Below are 18453 nucleotides of genomic sequence, written 5' to 3'. Positions count from 1 at the left end.
ACTCAGTTTAATAACTTTCCTTGAGAGATAAGATGCCATATCAAAAAACAACAAAAACCAAATCCAAACAAACAAAAGTATTCTACATGTTATGATTAAAGTGCATGGAATCATGGCATGTTCAATTGTTTTCATTTCTATTGGTCACATATAAAATCTCCGCTTTGGGTGCAATTTCATTCACCACTTGATTCACCAGAAATTATGTTCTGTAGCCATTTTAGTGCAGCAAATATTTTTATGAAATGCTCAAACTTACATTAGCAAACAACAAAAGTTGTAAAGTCATTAAAAGATAATATAAAGTCATAAAAGATCATAAAAAGGGGACACAAAGCAAAACTTATTGCTTACCCTGTTGACTATTGGCTTTCTCTTCTTATTGGGAGGGGGAGCAAAATTAAGTAGATTCACATACAAATATGGGCTTAATTACAGAGCAAAGAAGAAAGGAAACAGAAAAGTACTCTCCTGTAATGTGAGTTGCTCTAACTTCTCTTCTAAATAACTTTTGAAAAGTAATTACAAAAAGTTTTTGTTTGTCTTTGTTCTATTTTTTTTTTTTTTTTTTTTTAAAGATGTCCTAATTCAGGCACAGACACACACACACATCCACACATAACAAAAACAAAAGCAAGTTATATAAAATGAATCATGCACAGGGAAGGAAGTATTGTGGTAAAAGTTGCTTGGAATTTACTACAGAAAGGTGTAAAACACTGTTTTTGTATGGTAATCAATCACATGCGTTTTCAAAACACAATATGCTCTTCTACACAAATGTTATTGTCACTGCAGTTTTTCTATCAAGTTACATAAACATTAGACTATGAATATACATTGTATGCAAAATCCACTTGTAAAAGTATTAATATACAATCTGCATCAAGGTATCAGTATAACTGGATAGTATATTGCACTGTTGATAGAAATGCCAAAGGCAGGTACATGTACAGTGGACTCCCGTTATAACGAAGTCCTCGGGTTATATATTTTCTTTGGTTATATCGAAATTTTGTTATGACTGAACAAATAAACAATAAGAATACATAGACCGGATAATGTTGCGGCCTAAGTTTTTACTTCGTTTAACAGGAATTTCGTTGTCACCATGTTCATTTTAACGGGAGTGCACTGTATATAGAGGACGGAATACTTCCATTAAGTTATTATGAATACATACATGTGTGAGCACAGTTCATTCCCTCTGCTAATGGTGATAATGTATGAGTTAACAGATTCTAGGTCACAAGGAAAAAGCCAGTACTGTTCACATTGGCCTCATCCCCATCTGTATGAGAGACTTTGAACAGTGTGTACAATGCTATGAGGTTTTCTGTGCAAATCAGCTCTCAAAGCTATAGGGATTTCTGTACCAATCAGCACTCAAAACACACAACGGAAATTAGCCCCAATGAGGCACAGGATACACAATGAGTTCTGGAAAACTTACAGTGACAGAACCCACTAAAAACTGCATAGAAACAAAACTGCATCACTGTAAAGGTATTACATGCTTGCAAAGTTTGTTTCCTTACACAGCAAGCAAACTCACGACTTAGAAATGGTGTAGGCTACACGTACGATGTCAGCAAAGGTTATGTTATCTTGAAGATCAAATTTTAACAATTCATCAAGGAATGTGTACTCATATACTTCAAGAATTTCCTAGATATGAAACCACATGTGCTAAACACTAGGAAAGACATTTTTTTTTTCTTTTTCTGTGGAAGGCATGAAGACAAAGAGTGAAGAATTAACCACGCCAGGTGACTTGTCATTAAAGGGATGGTATAGTATTGGTTGAAGTAAGAATTTAGCTTTTAACTTTTTGCGAAACACTTAGGAACCACTTCATGAAATTTAAAGGAACATAAAATTCTAAGAGAAATTCAAAATTTATTCGGCTGAAAATCAGTTCTGAAATGGCTGGGACAACCAAAACCAAAGTAAAGCAAAGCAATCTTAATTAAAGGTGTTTCAATTCCCACCTCTTACTAGGACCGCTTTGTTTTGGACATCTCAACCATTTCAAAACGGATTTTCAACAAATAAACTTTGAATTCCTTTTAAAATTATATGGTCTTTCATATTTTAGAAGATGTTTCTTATTATCTCAAAATACCATCATCAAAAAAGTTGGAAACATCACACTTCACCTCAACCAACACTGTGCCATCCATTTAAACAGTGTGGGTGAAAGGGGAAAATACATGGAAATTGTTCTTAAACATAAAAGATAAGGCCACTTGCCACAGCACATTTGCCCATACAGGATTCTTTTGACCAAGCTTTAAGAAAGGTTTGTTTCATTGACTATGAAGCATGGAAGAAAGTTATTTCTAACACTTGCAGTAACAGAGTGCTTCTACTATTCAATGACATCCTGAAAATATAAACCACTCCCATCATACAAAAAGGGCAACACAGTTCACGCATCATTTTTAACTATTGGGAAATTTCTCAACAGAAGCATCGCGGCTGAAGTCTGGTGGGGAAAATCAATCTGGCATCTCCTCGTCATCCACAAAACTTGGGAGAGCTCGGCTGGACTGGAGGCGGCAGAACACACACATGTGGCTCTCCCTCACATTCTCGAGCTGGGCGATGGAGAACGGCTTGCCGCACTCATCACACTACAAACAGTAAATAGACATTGCAACAAGAAAAGGGCAAACAGCATTATACATTGCACTGAATTGAAATGATCATCATTGCATCTGAAATACCCTCATTATATCTTCCGAAGAAAACCGTTTCTTGATTCTGACATAGTAATGATGAAATGAAGTCAGTTTTAGTAGGAACTTGTGTGTTTAGGAAGAACCCAAATCTTCAGCATAACTTGTTTGCATTCTCTCTATTCCCTCTTGCAAGTTAATTTATGCTTTTTTCAATACATATTTTGAATGTAAAATCCTTATATTTGCACAATGTCTTATCAAAAAAATCTAATTGTGCATACAAAATTTGTGCTTTATACTGAGTGTCCCTTCTTTCTACCTGTTGAATTTATGAAATGAGTCAAATGAAAAGAACAAGTAGAGTGGAACCTGCATGCTTACAAAGAGGCCAGATAAAACATAACCCACCTATAACAAAGTGATTCTACAGGTCCCAACTCTTTTGATTTATTTGTTTTTGCATCCTGATGTAGTTAGAAACCTGATCAAACAAGGTGATTGTCATGGCATTTAGGTCCTTTGTATAACCAGGTTCCCACGTATCAGGAAACATAGCACTGAACAACAAGGGTATCACACCTTACTCGTCTTGTGATTGTGATTGGATACATGTTTACAACCTCACTTAGAGTTCAAAAATTCAACCTGCTTGGGAGCAAGCCTTGCTTGAAACAACAAACACTGACTGTTAAGGTGGAGCTTGGGTCATAATGAGGGTCTGGAAAATTCTTGGTCTATAAACCTTTATGATCTTGAGGCCCATGTTCATCTTGTTCTCCATGACGACCGGGATACGATCACTATCGCCAATATGCCACAGTCGCACAGTGCGGTCCCGAGAGCTGGAGAGGATCCAGTTGTTATCACTTGAAACGTCAAGTCCAGTCACCCAGTCTTTGTGGCCCTGGAGTGGGAAGCAGCACAATGGTAAAGGAAGCATCTCTCTTACTGGTAAAAGTTAAAACATAGTTCTCAGAAGGGACAAAATTCACCTTCCACAATTTGGAATTTGCTATACTCTACCAAAACCCTGTCTAGCTGATATGATTTGCCAAGATAATGACTTGTTTGGGAGCAAATTGAGATTAAAACTGTGAAATGATAAAAGTCGTTGTCCCTGACTTTTATTTCGGAAGCGTTGTCCATGTTTGGCAGTGGGAGGTAGATTGTTACTAGTATATGATGATCAAAACATATCGTAGTAATACTATTGAATTTCAAGCAGCTAACAAGCTGCGCATGCGATTTATTCATGCACGATGGATATTGCTATGGCTCAATATACTGTAATTGATGTAATGCAACCACGACTGGGAATGCTGTGAGACTGCAACACTTCCAGCGTATACACTTCAAGCATACCTTTTTGAGTAATATTTCATATTTTTGATGTTACCCAACTGAAATTGTGTCATCACAACATGATTTCACACATTTCTCAAGCATATGTTTTCATTTTGGGGCAAATGTCAACAGTATTGGATTCATAAGAAAACTACATCTTACCTTTTCAAGAATCCAATTGTCTGTATAACTTTTGCAATGATATCTGTATGAAAAGGATACCCCTGGTTGTAAACTCACTCCCTTATCATATCGGTTGAACCACGATCAATAAGCATTTTACAACTTGTCACATTTTCCATCCATGTCGCTTGGTTTACACTTACTGCAATGCCACATGCAATGTGGAAAGTCTTGTGCACACAAATTTAATCTCTCTCAGCAGATAGATTTCTACAAGATGTAAGCTCAGCTACCATGATCTCTTATGGACCCATCTACTATTACATTTGAATTTCAAATTTTTTAGTCCTCACCTCTCATATCAGAGTGTATAAAGAAGACGTTCAAGATAAAACGGGACTTACCTTGAGTGTAAGTTTGGGGCCACAGTTGTTTGCATCCCAAACGACCACAGTATGGTCATAGGATCCAGAGAAAAGCAGATTACCTGTGGAGTGAGTTCAGGAAAATAATTCTAAGCTCTCAAAGCACAAGCACAACAATAAAAAAAAAAAGGCCAACAAAAATTAACAAAAACAGAGGCAATGAAAAAGGAGAATCCATTAGAATTAAATTATGACCTTCAGCTAGGGAGAATATGTAATTGTTGTTATATTGAATCTAAATGACTAATTGAGATAATATCTATGTATGCATCACTTTAATTGCATACAAACTCTCTTGTCTAAATAAAGGTAAAGTTGTCCTTAAAAAATGAAGAGAATTCATTACCCTCTTTCTTATGAATAATTTACAAATATGATTTGTATTGTACATACAATATGAAAAAAAACAAATCATGTGAAGTCTGTGCTGTTTTTGAACGACAACCTACTCTACTTTCACAATGGGCGGCAAGCATGGTGCAATTGTTCACATACAAGTGTCTGTTTTCCATCTCATCGAAGAAATGGTAAAAACATGATTTAATACCTCGCCAAATTGCCTTTTTCACCGAAATATTAATACAAAAACAAACACACACATACACAAAAAAACCCCAATGCAATCAGTACCTTCAGGACCGAAGCAACAGGTACTGACCGACCCCTCGTGACCTTTGTTGAAGGTCCTCGGGCCGCCAGAGCGGTACATCCCTGTGGAAACATCCCAAACTTGGAGGACTTTATCCCAGGAGCCAGTACAGAGCTGGCGCTCATCACGGCTGAACGAACAACATGACACTACATTGATGTGACCCCTTACAAGAAAAACAAACAAACAAATCAAATCAATTCACAATAAAGAAGTAAAGTTGCTAATCAAATTGAGAAAGTTTCAGACATTAATGAAGATATCACAACAGACTATCCACAGTTCAGTTAGCTTTGATATCAGTGCATGCATGCACAGCAATTGTTGAAAACACTACAGTAGTCAAGGTATTTCTCACAGGACATAGGCAATAACAAAATATCCCATTTCAAATAAGTATATATACATATTTTTTAACGGCATGTCTTGCAACTGCATCTTTTCTTGAAGCTTTATCATTGCAGTTTTAGCATTGTGGAATGATTTGGGTTTATATTTAACCCAGGGAGAACGATAAAAAATGAAGCAATTTTCAGCTTTTTACAACGAGACAAGAATGAGTCTCATGATCAACCTCCTTCATATTCTTTGTCTTTGCAGCACCATTTACCACAAGTACCGGTACAAATAATGAAAACTTTAGATTAGATCCAACCTGCATTTCACCTTGTGCGCATTCAAAAGCAATGTCTCTATTTCGCAGCTGGCTTTATATTAAGATTTTCAAGGAAACCCTGTTTTAACTGGCTCACTTACAATGAGGTATCTTTTTTTAAGAAAGTGAATTTGGTGGTCCCAATTTTCTGTATTAGCCGGTCCCTATTTTAGTGTGCTTACAATGAGGTACCGCTTTAACAAGATAAACTCAGCGGTCCTGGCGACCTCATTATAATGGGGTTTCCCAGTACTATATTTTGATGTGTGTGATATGTTGCTTCACATTTGTTCAAACACACCCAAATTGCAAAGTCACTGTCTTGCTGCTTCTGTCCCAGAGTTTTGTAGTTTTGTCCATGGATGTTGTGCAGAGACGATGATCATTTGGAGAAAATCGGCAGCACGTGATGGTTGTCTTGTGGAGATCTGGATGTAAATTCAGATTACCAAAATACATGCATTCCGACAATTGAAAAGGTTTAAATCTATTTATGACTTGTCAGATATAAACTTGAGAAATCATGCAGTTATTTTCATGATGAACATGGATGTAAACTGGGAACCATATAATTTGAATGTCATCTTTGTGATTATAATACATAGACTATAAATTGATGAAGAGAATGGCTTTGATGTTAGTTATGATGTCAAACATTGGGTGTTAAAATCTGATATGACATCAATTACTGCACTTGATTGAAACTCTGTCATGTATAACCTAAAAAAACCAAACACACTTTTATCTTTGCTACTAGGCCTGGAGGAAACAAAAACAAGAAGAAGCCCAGTGGATCTAGTACTCACTTGAGTGTCACAAGTGATACTTCCACATATTCTCGCAGACTATGAGCTAAGAAGAATGGAGCAAACTTGGGGACATTCCAGTGGGGCACTGTGTTCATTTGTACATTCTACCATACTGTCAAGTTTGGCGACAGATTTGGCTATCCGTTTTGAGAAGATGACGAAAATGTGAACGTGCATTGCCATAGGAATGCTACCGAGCAAGATCAGTAGAAATCTGTTACAAGATTTTCATGAAGTCATGGGTGTATGCAAGGGGGGGTCGGGAGGGTCGTACGACCCCCCCAAATTTTCAAAAGGTCCACTTTTTGTAAAAGACATTTTTGTTTTTTGAGGGCTTTTTACTCTATATAGGACTACAACAGGAAAAAAAAAAGTGACCAGGTGGTGTTAATTTCGTAACTTAGTTTTAATATGCCATAATTTACCTTATTTCTAAGCCGCACTGCCATGCCGAAAAAGTCACTTTTGTATGCACCAATGGCCCCATTTTAAGATATAAAATTCAAAAACTCCCTACCGTGGGAGGGGGGACACCCCCCTCCCACACCCTCCCCCCACTCGGTCGCTCCGCTCCCTCACAAAGGTAAAGGTCCAAAAATTTTGATTACGACCCCCCCAGAAAAAATCCTGGATACACCCCTGGAAGTATGTGTGATGGAGGACATACGCCAGACAACAGACCCTAAACGATGAGTGACTGCATCTGAAACTCATTTGAGCCTTTGGCTCAGGTGAGCTAAAAAAAAAAGGACTACATTATGGAGTGGACATAGCTGTTCTTTTTTTTTTTTGTAGCTTGTTGTCTTACCATTAACACTGCTGACTTCACTGCCATCATGAACTGATCGTACTGCCACCACATTGTCTAAGTCGGACGCAGACGCGACATACTTTCCATCGTGTGATATCTGGCTGCATGTGACGATGCCTCCGTGAGTTGCAGTCCACTACGTGAAAAAATATGTGCATGTTTATTGTATATAGCTTTATTTCAATCAGAACCAAAATTGGTGTAGATATTCCTCTTAGTTGACATGAGAAGATATCATACAACAGACCTTGCATTATAAGGATCATCATCTTTTAACTGATCAACCAAATTCCCTTAATGAAATAAAAGTGCACTTCAACCATATTTGTAATCTATTTATTGTTGTCACTCACAGCAATAGTCTCATGCAAAACAGCTTTTACAACTAGAAATTCTCATTTCCAAGCAAGAAAATTACAGCTGTATATCCCTTGTCAAGGGTTAAGAGTACCAGTATACCATGACTGACCTGCATACCAAAGGGGGTGAAAAAACAAACGAAAAAAAAAATAATGTCAACAAGTCAACAACATAGATATGACCATTGATCCTATAAAAAAACATGGAACACTGAGGGAAGCATAACAAAACAACAGGAATCTTTATTAGACCATCATATACCCAAAAACAACAAGGAAAAGTAGAAATTACGCGGTGCGTAATATATGTCCCCGCCGGAAGTAGCATTTTGTAGCAAAATGTGCAATATAGGTAAAAAATCAAGGTCGAAGGTCAAAGAAGTCAAAGGTCAAAATTCTGTGTAAAAGTTTTGAAGCCCTCACCTAGTGCCATCACATAAAGCAAACGGAATCGAAATCGGGTTAGAAATGGCGAAGGAGTAGCATTTTATAGCCAATGTACAATACAGGTCAAAAATCAAGGTCAAAGGTCAATGAAGTCAAAGGTCAAAATTCTGTGTAAAGTTTTGAAGCCCTCACCTAGTGCCATCACATAAAGCAAACGGAATCGAAATCGGGTTAGAAATGGCGAAGGAGTAGCATTTTGTAGCCAATGTACAATACAGGTCAAAAATCAAGGTCAAAGGTCAAAGAAGGCAAAGGTCAAAATTCTGTGTAGAAGTTTTGAAGTCCTCACCTAGTGCCATCACATAAAGCAAACGGAATCGAAATCGGGTTAGAAATGGCGAAGGAGTAGCATTTTGTAGCAAAATGTACAATATAGGTCAAAAATCAAGGTCAAAGGTCAAAGAAGGCAAAGGTCAAAATTCTGTGTAGAAATTTTGAAGCCCTCACCTAGTGCCATCACATAAAGCAAACGGAATCGAAATCGGGTTAGAAATGGCGAAGGAGTAGCATTTTGTAGCAAAATGTACAATATAGGTCAAAAATCAAGGTCAAAGGTCAAAGAAGGCAAAGGTCAAAATTCTGTGTAGACGTTTTGAAGCCCTCACCTAGTGCCATCACATAAAGCAAACGGAATCGAAATTGGGTTAGAAATGGCGAAGGAGTAGCATTTTGTAGCAAAATGTACAATATAGGTCAAAAATCAAGGTCAAAGGTCAAAGAAGTCAAAGGTCAAAATTCTGTGTAGAAGTTTTGAAGCCCTCACCTAGTGCCATCATATAAAGCAAACGGAATCGAAATCGGGTTAGAAATGGCGAAGGAGTAGCATTTTGTAGCAAAATGTACAATATAGGTCAAAGGTCAAGGTCAAAGGTCACGACTGAAATTCTGTGTAGAAGTTTCAAAGCTCCCATGTAGTGCTATCATATAAAGCAAACAGAATCAAAATTGGCTCATAAATGACAGAGAAGTAGCAAATTGAAGATTTTGATCACACACGGACGCACACACGGACACACGGACGGACGGACGGACACACGGACACACACACGTACGGAGCCCGTTTCATAGTCCCCTGCTCGAACTCGTTCGGCGGGGACAAAAATTCAATATCTATCTCAAAATGCCACCTGTATACATGTAGCACATACACAAGGCACCTGTCAATATGTGACTTTTGACCCTATAAATGGCAGAAAGCCAGGTGGATAAAGCAGTGTTACAAGAAACAAGAGTAAAAAATTCAGCATGTTAGTCCATATGACTTTTGGAAAAAAAAACAACAAACAAACATTTAGAAATATGGATGGTGGAGCGCATACAAGAAATATAAAACAAATATGACACTGTACACTGTACACCACAAATTATAAGGGTTCAGATTTGACAATGATATTCTACACCTCCACATAGCAAAAGGGATTACAATTTGACTGCAACCTCTGTACAAATTTTTAAACAAAATTGTTGAGAAATGTAGCTAATAGAGCACTCCATAAACTTCACTATTTGTAGAGAATTAGTTAAATACTCACCAGAACTTTGCCTGTCTCTACGTCCCACACACGGACCTTCTTGTCCCAGCACCCAGACACCAGCTTGGTGCTGTCTGGACTCATGTGGCAATCACTGACAATGGACCCATGGTCCTTGAACTCCTGTACCTTCTCTCCCGTATCTCTATTCTGATGTAATTAGAGATGATAATCATTTAAAAAGGTGGAAATAATATTTTCATTTTCATTTCACAAAAAAGGAAGTTCACTGAAAAAAAAAATGATGTATTACACAAAAACGAAAAATCTCATTCTCATCACACTTTACTTGAATATCTAATACAGGATTCACTGTTTTGTGAAGGCTTTGAAACTTTTGTTTGTAAATTAATGTATTGACTAGATGTATTATAATACTTTCACCTGAATTCTCTTCATTGAATAACTTCTTAAATGATTTTGCATTATTCTGCATTTTTGTTAGATTTCTCTATGACAGATAGGCCTACAGTGATGTTTTAACTGTGGTTATGTAGATCCTACCAAATAAATATAAAACTCAACCAAATTAAACTTTATTTGTTACTACTGGTGTACTGCTCTGTGTCTTGATTTCATTCTACTCATTGAGGTTTATTTGTTGCCGCATTCTACTTGGACTAATGTTGGAGTGAACTTGCATCATGTTTTTGTGTAGCCCAACCAGAAGCCATTGCGACTTCTGTACAGTGACAGGGTTGTTTATAGATTTAGAACACCTAGTTAATATATAGTTTGTGTGATGCTTGGAATGTGTCCACAAAAAGATCTATCCTCATGTTGCAACATGTAGTCTGTAGAATAAAACACCTTACCCAGAGGACACATGTCTTGTCATCAGACCCTGTGATGATGTGACTGTCCTTCATGCAGAAGTGAACACAGTTGACCCCTTCATGATGACCCCGCAGAACTTTATACTTGACCTAGAAAGAGAAAGGTGAATGGGCATAATTTCAATTGTCATATTTTCAACCTGGAACGTGGACCATCTTTTCAAAACTGTGTTACTGTTAAGGGTCCTTTTCTTATTATATTTTTATTCTTTTAACGTTGTACTTGTTGTAGTGTTCTGAAATTCTGCTTCTATATGGAGATCTTTAGTCTTTTAGAATTCTACCCCCCCCCCCCCCCCGAATTGTCTAGAGCGCTACCACTGTACACAAAATAGACCACAAGTTTAGAATGTAAGAATTCACAGCCCTACCACCTGCTGTATTCATATCACAATGTGACAGAATAAAACAAAAAGATCTAACGTTAACGTTAGAATCTTACGTTAGAACTAGGTAGAACTCTAACCAGCTAACCGTTACACACGTCACTAGCTCTAAAGTTTACTAGACATTACTTTAAATAGTTCTATATTAGTTAGATTCTGTCATTAGCAACAATCGAGGTCTAGTATGACTTCTAGACTCTATTAATAATTTTATAAACTTATGAATTTATATTTTGAACTCAGATCAGTATCGTTCGGTGTTAAAGGGTCTAGTTTAGGATCTAAATCAGACTTGTAGAATCTGCTGGCCGGGCCTGTGTCAGAGAATAGATAATTGTGACATTGACGGTGTAAATTTATTTTTTTTTTGTGATAAAGACAAAGTTCAAAGTTTACCTGAGCAAGATCTTCGTTTTCCCATATGCCCGAGTTACTCTGTATTTCCTCCGTCACTTCCTCAGCTATTTCCAGAGCTAGAGGATCGATGTCAGCCTCTGATATAGGCATGATTAGGCACACTAAAGTTGAAATTATCTGCCGTAAATTTACGTATCGTACTGGAACGTTGAGCTGGATGTAGGATGCGAGCCAAGCTAGCTGTACGGAGATTGACTGTGTGTGTGGTAATCCGCCGAAGCCGGCCGGAGAGAGCTGAGCTGAGGAGCGCAGCTAGGCTAGCTGCTCCAGAGGATCGGATCGGCTAGCTTGTAGTTTGATTTTATCGTGTCGTTTATTCAAAGAAATAGAATATTATCGAAATACAAATTAATCAAATGAAACAAAGCAGATTTAATAAATATTTTCGTTCTTTTTTGTTTTAATATTTTATCAGAATGATGACACATAAACCGCATGAAAATTTAGATACCAGCAAAAATATTAACAAAACATCTGTATTAACTTAACAACAACCTGGCTAGCAACGGTAGGCACTTAAGAGGCGAGAATGCTCTGCGGGAAGTAGTTTCACCAAAGGTCACAGATATTAATTATTCATGAGCTGGCGCGGAGACTGCCGAAGCCTTATTGAATATGTATGAGGTGGGAGATTCCCTTTCCCCTGCGTTGTAAACGTACACCACCGAGTGAACGTCATGTAAACACATATCGCTTTCACAGTTGCAGCAGTGTGTGTGTGTGTGTGTGTGTGTGTGTGTGTGTCCGTCTGTCTGTCACTCACTCGAGAAATGTCCATCGACGACTCACCCTTGTTGACATCCCACAGACTCTGTACAAACATGGTTTGACGATGAGTTTGATCGTCATTGTGGTAAGGGGTGTCAAGATTTCTTCAAATAAATACTTTTAGTAACGTTAGGGCCTAACGTTAGTTGTTATTCCTTTTTTTTTGGGGGGGGGGGTGGGTAAAATGGGCTAGATCAGAAAACACAGAAAAGTACACTCAATGTAATCAGTCATTCTTGGAAGTTCTAATTGATTCGAAGTTCATGTCAATCAACCGTTAAAAATGACAAAAAGTGCACTTCTAATGCCTATGCGAATATTACGTAAAACGAGGCGACAGTAGAGTGTGGTGAGGCGACAGTAGAGTGCGGTTTGGTCATATTGGTGAATTCACCGATGAAATTCAATTTTTAACATTAATTATTTTTAGTAGAGTGACAAGCAAAGCCCCTGGAACCGAAACTCATGTCTTTTGATGTGATTCGATCGTTAAAAATGACAACATCTTAGTATTAAGTGCTTTTCTAATGCCTATGCGTTATACACATAAAACGAGGCGACAGTAGAGTGTGGTGAGGCGACAGTAGAGTGCGGTTCGGTCATATTGGTGAATTTACCGATGAAATTGAATTTTTAACATTCATTATTTTTAGTAGAGTGACAAACAAGGCACCTGGAGCCGAAAATCATGTCTTTTGATGTGTTTCCACCGTTAAAAATGACAACATCTTAGTATTGAGTGCTCTTCTAATGCCTATGCGTTATACACATAAAACGAGGCGACAGTAGAGTGTGGTGAGGCGACAGTAGAGTGCGGTTTGGTCATATTGGTGAATTTACCGATGAACTTGAATGTTTAGCATTAATTATTTTTAGTAGAGTGACAAACAAAGCCCCTGGAGCCAAAATTCATGTCTTTTGATGTGATTCGATTGTTAAAAATGAGTATTGAGTGCTCTTCTAATGCCTATGCGTTACACACAAAACGAGGCGACAGTAGAGTGTGGTGAGGCGACAGTAGAGTGCGGTTTGGTCATATTGGTGAATTTACCAATGAAATTCAATTTTTAACATTAATTATTTCTAGTAGAGTGACAAGCAAAGCCCCTGGAGCCGAAACTCATGCCTTTTGATGTGATTCGACCGTTAAAAATGACAACATCTTAGTATTGAGTGCTCTTCTAATGCCTATGCGTTATACACATAAAACGAGGCGACAGTAGAGTGTGGTGAGGCGACAGTAGAGTGCGGTTTGATCATATTGGTGAATTTACCGATGAACTTGAATTTTTAACATTAATTATTTTTAGTAGAGTGACAAGCAAAGCCCCTGGAGCCGAAACTCATGTCTTTTGATGTAATTCGATCGTTAAAAATGACAACATCTTAGTATTAAGTGCTCTTCTAATGCCTATGCGTTATACACATAAAACGAGGCGACAGTAGAGTGTGGTGAGGCGACAGTAGAGTGCGGTTTGGTCATATTGGTCAATTTACCAATGAAATTCAATTTTTAACATTAATTATTTCTAGTAGAGTGACAAACAAAGCCCCTGGAGCCGAAACTCATGTCTTTTGATGTAATTCAATCGTTAAAAATGACAACATCTTAGTATTAAGTGCTCATCTAATGCCTATGCGTTATACACATAAAACGAGGAGACAGTAGAGTGTGGTGAGGCGACAGTAGAGTGCGGTTTGGTCATATTGGTGAATTTACCGATGAACTTGAATGTTTAGCATTAATTATTTCTAGTAGAGTGACAAGCAAAGCCCCTGGAGCCGAAACTCATGCCTTTTGATGTGATTCGACCGTTAAAAATGACAACATCTTAGTATTGAGTGCTCTTCTAATGCCTATGCGTTATACACATAAAACGAGGCGACAGTAGAGTGTGGTGAGGCGACAGTAGAGTGCGGTTTGATCATATTGGTGAATTTACCGATGAATTTGAATTTTTAACATTAATTATTTTTAGTAGAGTGACAAGCAAAGCCCCTGGAGCCGAAACTCATGTCTTTTGATGTAATTCGATCGTTAAAAATGACAACATCTTAGTATTAAGTGCTCTTCTAATGCCTATGCGTTATATACACATAAAACGAGGCGACAGTAGAGTGTGGTGAGGCGACAGTAGAGTGCGGTTTGGTCATATTGGTCAATTTACCAATGAAATTCAATTTTTAACATTAATTATTTCTAGTAGAGTGACAAACAAAGCCCCTGGAGCCGAAACTCATGTCTTTTGATGTAATTCAATCGTTAAAAATGACAACATCTTAGTATTAAGTGCTCATCTAATGCCTATGCGTTATACACATAAAACGAGGAGACAGTAGAGTGTGGTGAGGCGACAGTAGAGTGCGGTTTGGTCATATTGGTGAATTTACCGATGAACTTGAATGTTTAGCATTAATTATTTCTAGTAGAGTGACAAGCAAAGCCCCTGGAGCCGAAACTCATGCCTTTTGATGTGATTCGACCGTTAAAAATGACAACATCTTAGTATTGAGTGCTCTTCTAATGCCTATGCGTTATACACATAAAACGAGGCGACAGTAGAGTGTGGTGAGGCGACAGTAGAGTGCGGTTTGATCATATTGGTGAATTTACCGATGAATTTGAATTTTTAACATTAATTATTTTTAGTAGAGTGACAAGCAAAGCCCCTGGAGCCGAAACTCATGTCTTTTGATGTAATTCGATCGTTAAAAATGACAACATCTTAGTATTAAGTGCTCTTCTAATGCCTATGCGTTATATACACATAAAACGAGGCGACAGTAGAGTGTGGTGAGGCGACAGTAGAGTGCGGTTTGGTCATATTGGTCAATTTACCAATGAAATTCAATTTTTAACATTAATTATTTCTAGTAGAGTGACAAACAAAGCCCCTGGAGCCAAAACTCATGTCTTTTGATGTGATTCGATCGTTAAAAATGACAACATCTTAGTATTAAGTGCTCATCTAATGCCTATGCGTTATACACATAAAACGAGGCGACAGTAGAGTGTGGTGAGGCGACAGTAGAGTGCGGTTTGATCATATTGGTGAATTTACCGATGAACTTGAATTTTTAACATTAATTATGTAAAGAGAGTGACAATCAAAGCCCCTGGAGCCGAAACTCATGTCTTTTGATGTGATTCGATCGTTAAAAATGACAACATCTTAGTATTACGAGCTCTTCTAATGCCTATGCGTTATACACATAAAACGAGGCGACAGTAGAGTGTGGTGAGGCGACAGTAGAGTGCGGTTTGGTCATATTGGTCAATTTACCGATGAACTTGAATTTCTAACATTAATTATTTTTAGTAGAGTGACAAGCAAAGCCCCTGGAGCCGAAACTCATGTCTTTTGATGTAATTCGATCGTTAAAAATGACAACATCTTAGTATTAAGTGCTCTTCTAATGCCTATGCGTTATACCCATAAAACGAGGCGACAGTAGAGTGTGGTGAGGCGACAGTAGAGTGCGGTTTGATCATATTGGTGAATTTACCGATGAACTTGAATTTTTAACATTAATTATTTTTAGTAGAGTGACAAGCAAAGCACCTGGAGCCGAAACTCATGTCTTTTGATGTGATTCGATCGTTAAAAATGACAACATCTTAGTATTACGTGCTCTTCTAATGCCTATGCGTTATACACATAAAACGAGGCGACAGTAGAGTGTGGTGAGGCGACAGTAGAGTGCGGTTTGGTCATATTGGTGAATTTACCAATGAAATTCAATTTTTAACATTAATTTTTTCTAGTAGAGTGACAAGCAAAGCCCCTGGAACCGAAACTCATGCCTTTTGATGTGATTCGACCGTTAAAAATGACAACATCTTAGTATTGAGTGCTCTTCTAATGCCTATGCGTTATACACATAAAACCAGGCGACAGTAGAGTGTGGTGAGGCGACAGTAGAGTGCGGTTTGATCATATTGGTGAATTTACCGATGAACTTGAATTTTTAACATTAATTATTTTTAGTAGAGTGACAAGCAAAGCCCCTGGAGCCGAAACTCATGTCTTTTGATGTAATTCGATCGTTAAAAATGACAACATCTTAGTATTAAGTGCTCTTCTAATGCCTATGCGTTATACACATAAAACGAGGCGACAGTAGAGTGTGGTGAGGCGACAGTAGAGTGCGGTTTGGTCATATTGGTCAATTTACCAATGAAATTCAATTTTTAACATTAATTATTTCTAGTAGAGTGACAAACAAAGCCCCTGGAGCCGAAACTCATGTCTTTTGATGTGATTCGATCGTTAAAAATGACAACATCTTAGTATTAAGTGCTCATCTAATGCCTATGCGTTATACACATAAAACGAGGAGACAGTAGAGTGTGGTGAGGCGACAGTAGAGTGCGGTTTGGTCATATTGGTGAATTTACCGATGAACTTGAATGTTTAGCATTAATTATTTCTAGTAGAGTGACAAGCAAAGCCCCTGGAGCCGAAACTCATGCCTTTTGATGTGATTCGACCGTTAAAAATGACAACATCTTAGTATTGAGTGTTCTTCTAATGCCTATGCGTTATACACATAAAACGAGGCGACAGTAGAGTGTGGTGAGGCGACAGTAGAGTGCGGTTTGATCATATTGGTGAATTTACCGATGAATTTGAATTTTTAACATTAATTATTTTTAGTAGAGTGACAAGCAAAGCCCCTGGAGCCAAAACTCATGTCTTTTGATGTGATTCGATCGTTAAAAATGACAACATCTTAGTATTAAGTGCTCATCTAATGCCTATGCGTTATACACATAAAACGAGGCGACAGTAGAGTGCGGTTTGATCATATTGGTGAATTTACCGATGAACTTGAATTTTTAACATTAATTATGTAAAGAGAGTGACAATCAAAGCCCCTGGAGCCGAAACTCATGTCTTTTGATGTGATTCGATCGTTAAAAATGACAACATCTTAGTATTACGAGCTCTTCTAATGCCTATGCGTTATACACATAAAACGAGGCGACAGTAGAGTGTGGTGAGGCGACAGTAGAGTGCGGTTTGGTCATATTGGTCAATTTACCGATGAACTTGAATTTCTAACATTAATTATTTTTAGTAGAGTGACAAGCAAAGCCCCTGGAGCCGAAACTCATGTCTTTTGATGTAATTCGATCGTTAAAAATGACAACATCTTAGTATTAAGTGCTCTTCTAATGCCTATGCGTTATACCCATAAAACGAGGCGACAGTAGAGTGTGGTGAGGCGACAGTAGAGTGCGGTTTGATCATATTGGTGAATTTACCGATGAACTTGAATTTTTAACATTAATTATTTTTAGTAGAGTGACAAGCAAAGCACCTGGAGCCGAAACTCATGTCTTTTGATGTGATTCGATCGTTAAAAATGACAACATCTTAGTATTACGTGCTCTTCTAATGCCTATGCGTTATACACATAAAACGAGGCGACAGTAGAGTGTGGTGAGGCGACAGTAGAGTGCGGTTTGGTCATATTGGTGAATTTACCAATGAAATTCAATTTTTAACATTAATTATTTCTAGTAGAGTGACAAGCAAAGCCCCTGGAACCGAAACTCATGCCTTTTGATGTGATTCGACCGTTAAAAATGACAACATCTTAGTATTGAGTGCTCTTCTAATGCCTATGCGTTATACACATAAAACGAGGCGATAGTATATGAGGCGACAGTAGAGTGCGGTTTGATCATATTGGTGAATTTACCGATGAATTTGAATTTTTAACATTAATTATTTTTAGTAGAGTGACAAGCAAAGCCCCTGGAGCCGAAACTCATGTCTTTTGATGTAATTCGATCGTTAAAAATGACAACATCTTAGTATTAAGTGCTCTTCTAATGCCTATGCGTTATACACATAAAACGAGGCGACAGTAGAGTGTGGTGAGGCGACAGTAGAGTGCGGTTTGGTCATATTGGTGAATTTACCGATGAACTTGAATGTTTAGCATTAATTATTTTTAGTAGAGTGACAAACAAAGCCCCTGGAGCCAAAATTCATGTCTTTTGATGTGATTCGATCGTTAAAAATGACAACATCTTAGTATTGAGTGCTCTTCTAATGCCTATGCGTTACACACAAAACGAGGCGACAGTAGAGTGTGGTGAGGCGACAGTAGAGTGCGGTTTGGTCATATTGGTGAATTTACCAATGAAATTCAATTTTTAACATTAATTATTTCTAGTAGAGTGACAAGCAAAGCC

General features: G+C 37.8%; 1 protein-coding gene across 1 annotated transcript; it reads right to left on the bottom strand.

Annotated features, from left to right (window-relative positions):
* LOC140232788 (uncharacterized) lies at positions 1 to 11604 on the bottom strand. Its single transcript, XM_072312904.1, has 9 exons — positions 11457 to 11604; positions 10654 to 10764; positions 9839 to 9988; positions 7498 to 7636; positions 6182 to 6308; positions 5207 to 5391; positions 4556 to 4638; positions 3427 to 3588; positions 1 to 2636 (listed from the first exon to the last, which is right to left on the bottom strand). The coding sequence occupies exons 1-9, from the start codon at positions 11565 to 11567 to the stop codon at positions 2502 to 2504; spliced, it is 1203 nt and encodes a 400-aa protein (XP_072169005.1). The 5' UTR covers positions 11568 to 11604; the 3' UTR covers positions 1 to 2501.
* Positions 11605 to 18453: the final 6849 nt, after the last annotated feature.

This window comes from Diadema setosum, chromosome 9, assembly GCF_964275005.1.
Source record: "Diadema setosum chromosome 9, eeDiaSeto1, whole genome shotgun sequence".
Taxonomy (NCBI): domain Eukaryota; kingdom Metazoa; phylum Echinodermata; class Echinoidea; order Diadematoida; family Diadematidae; genus Diadema; species Diadema setosum.
Note: the sequence above shows the minus strand (reverse complement) of the source record. Positions and strands in the feature narration are given on the sequence as shown.

Bases quoted from the DNA above. Each gene is read 5' to 3' on its own strand.
- LOC140232788 (XM_072312904.1), bottom strand. From the start codon at position 11,567: ATGCCTATATCAGAGGCTGACATCGATCCTCTAGCTCTGGAAATAGCT. The intron at 10,765-11,456 runs GTAAACTTTGAA...TTCTCTTTCTAG, and splicing joins AAAACGAAGATCTTGCTCAG to GTCAAGTATAAAGTTCTGCG. The intron at 4,639-5,206 runs GTACTGATTGCA...CTCACTCCACAG, and splicing joins CTGTTGCTTCGGTCCTGAAG to GTAATCTGCTTTTCTCTGGA.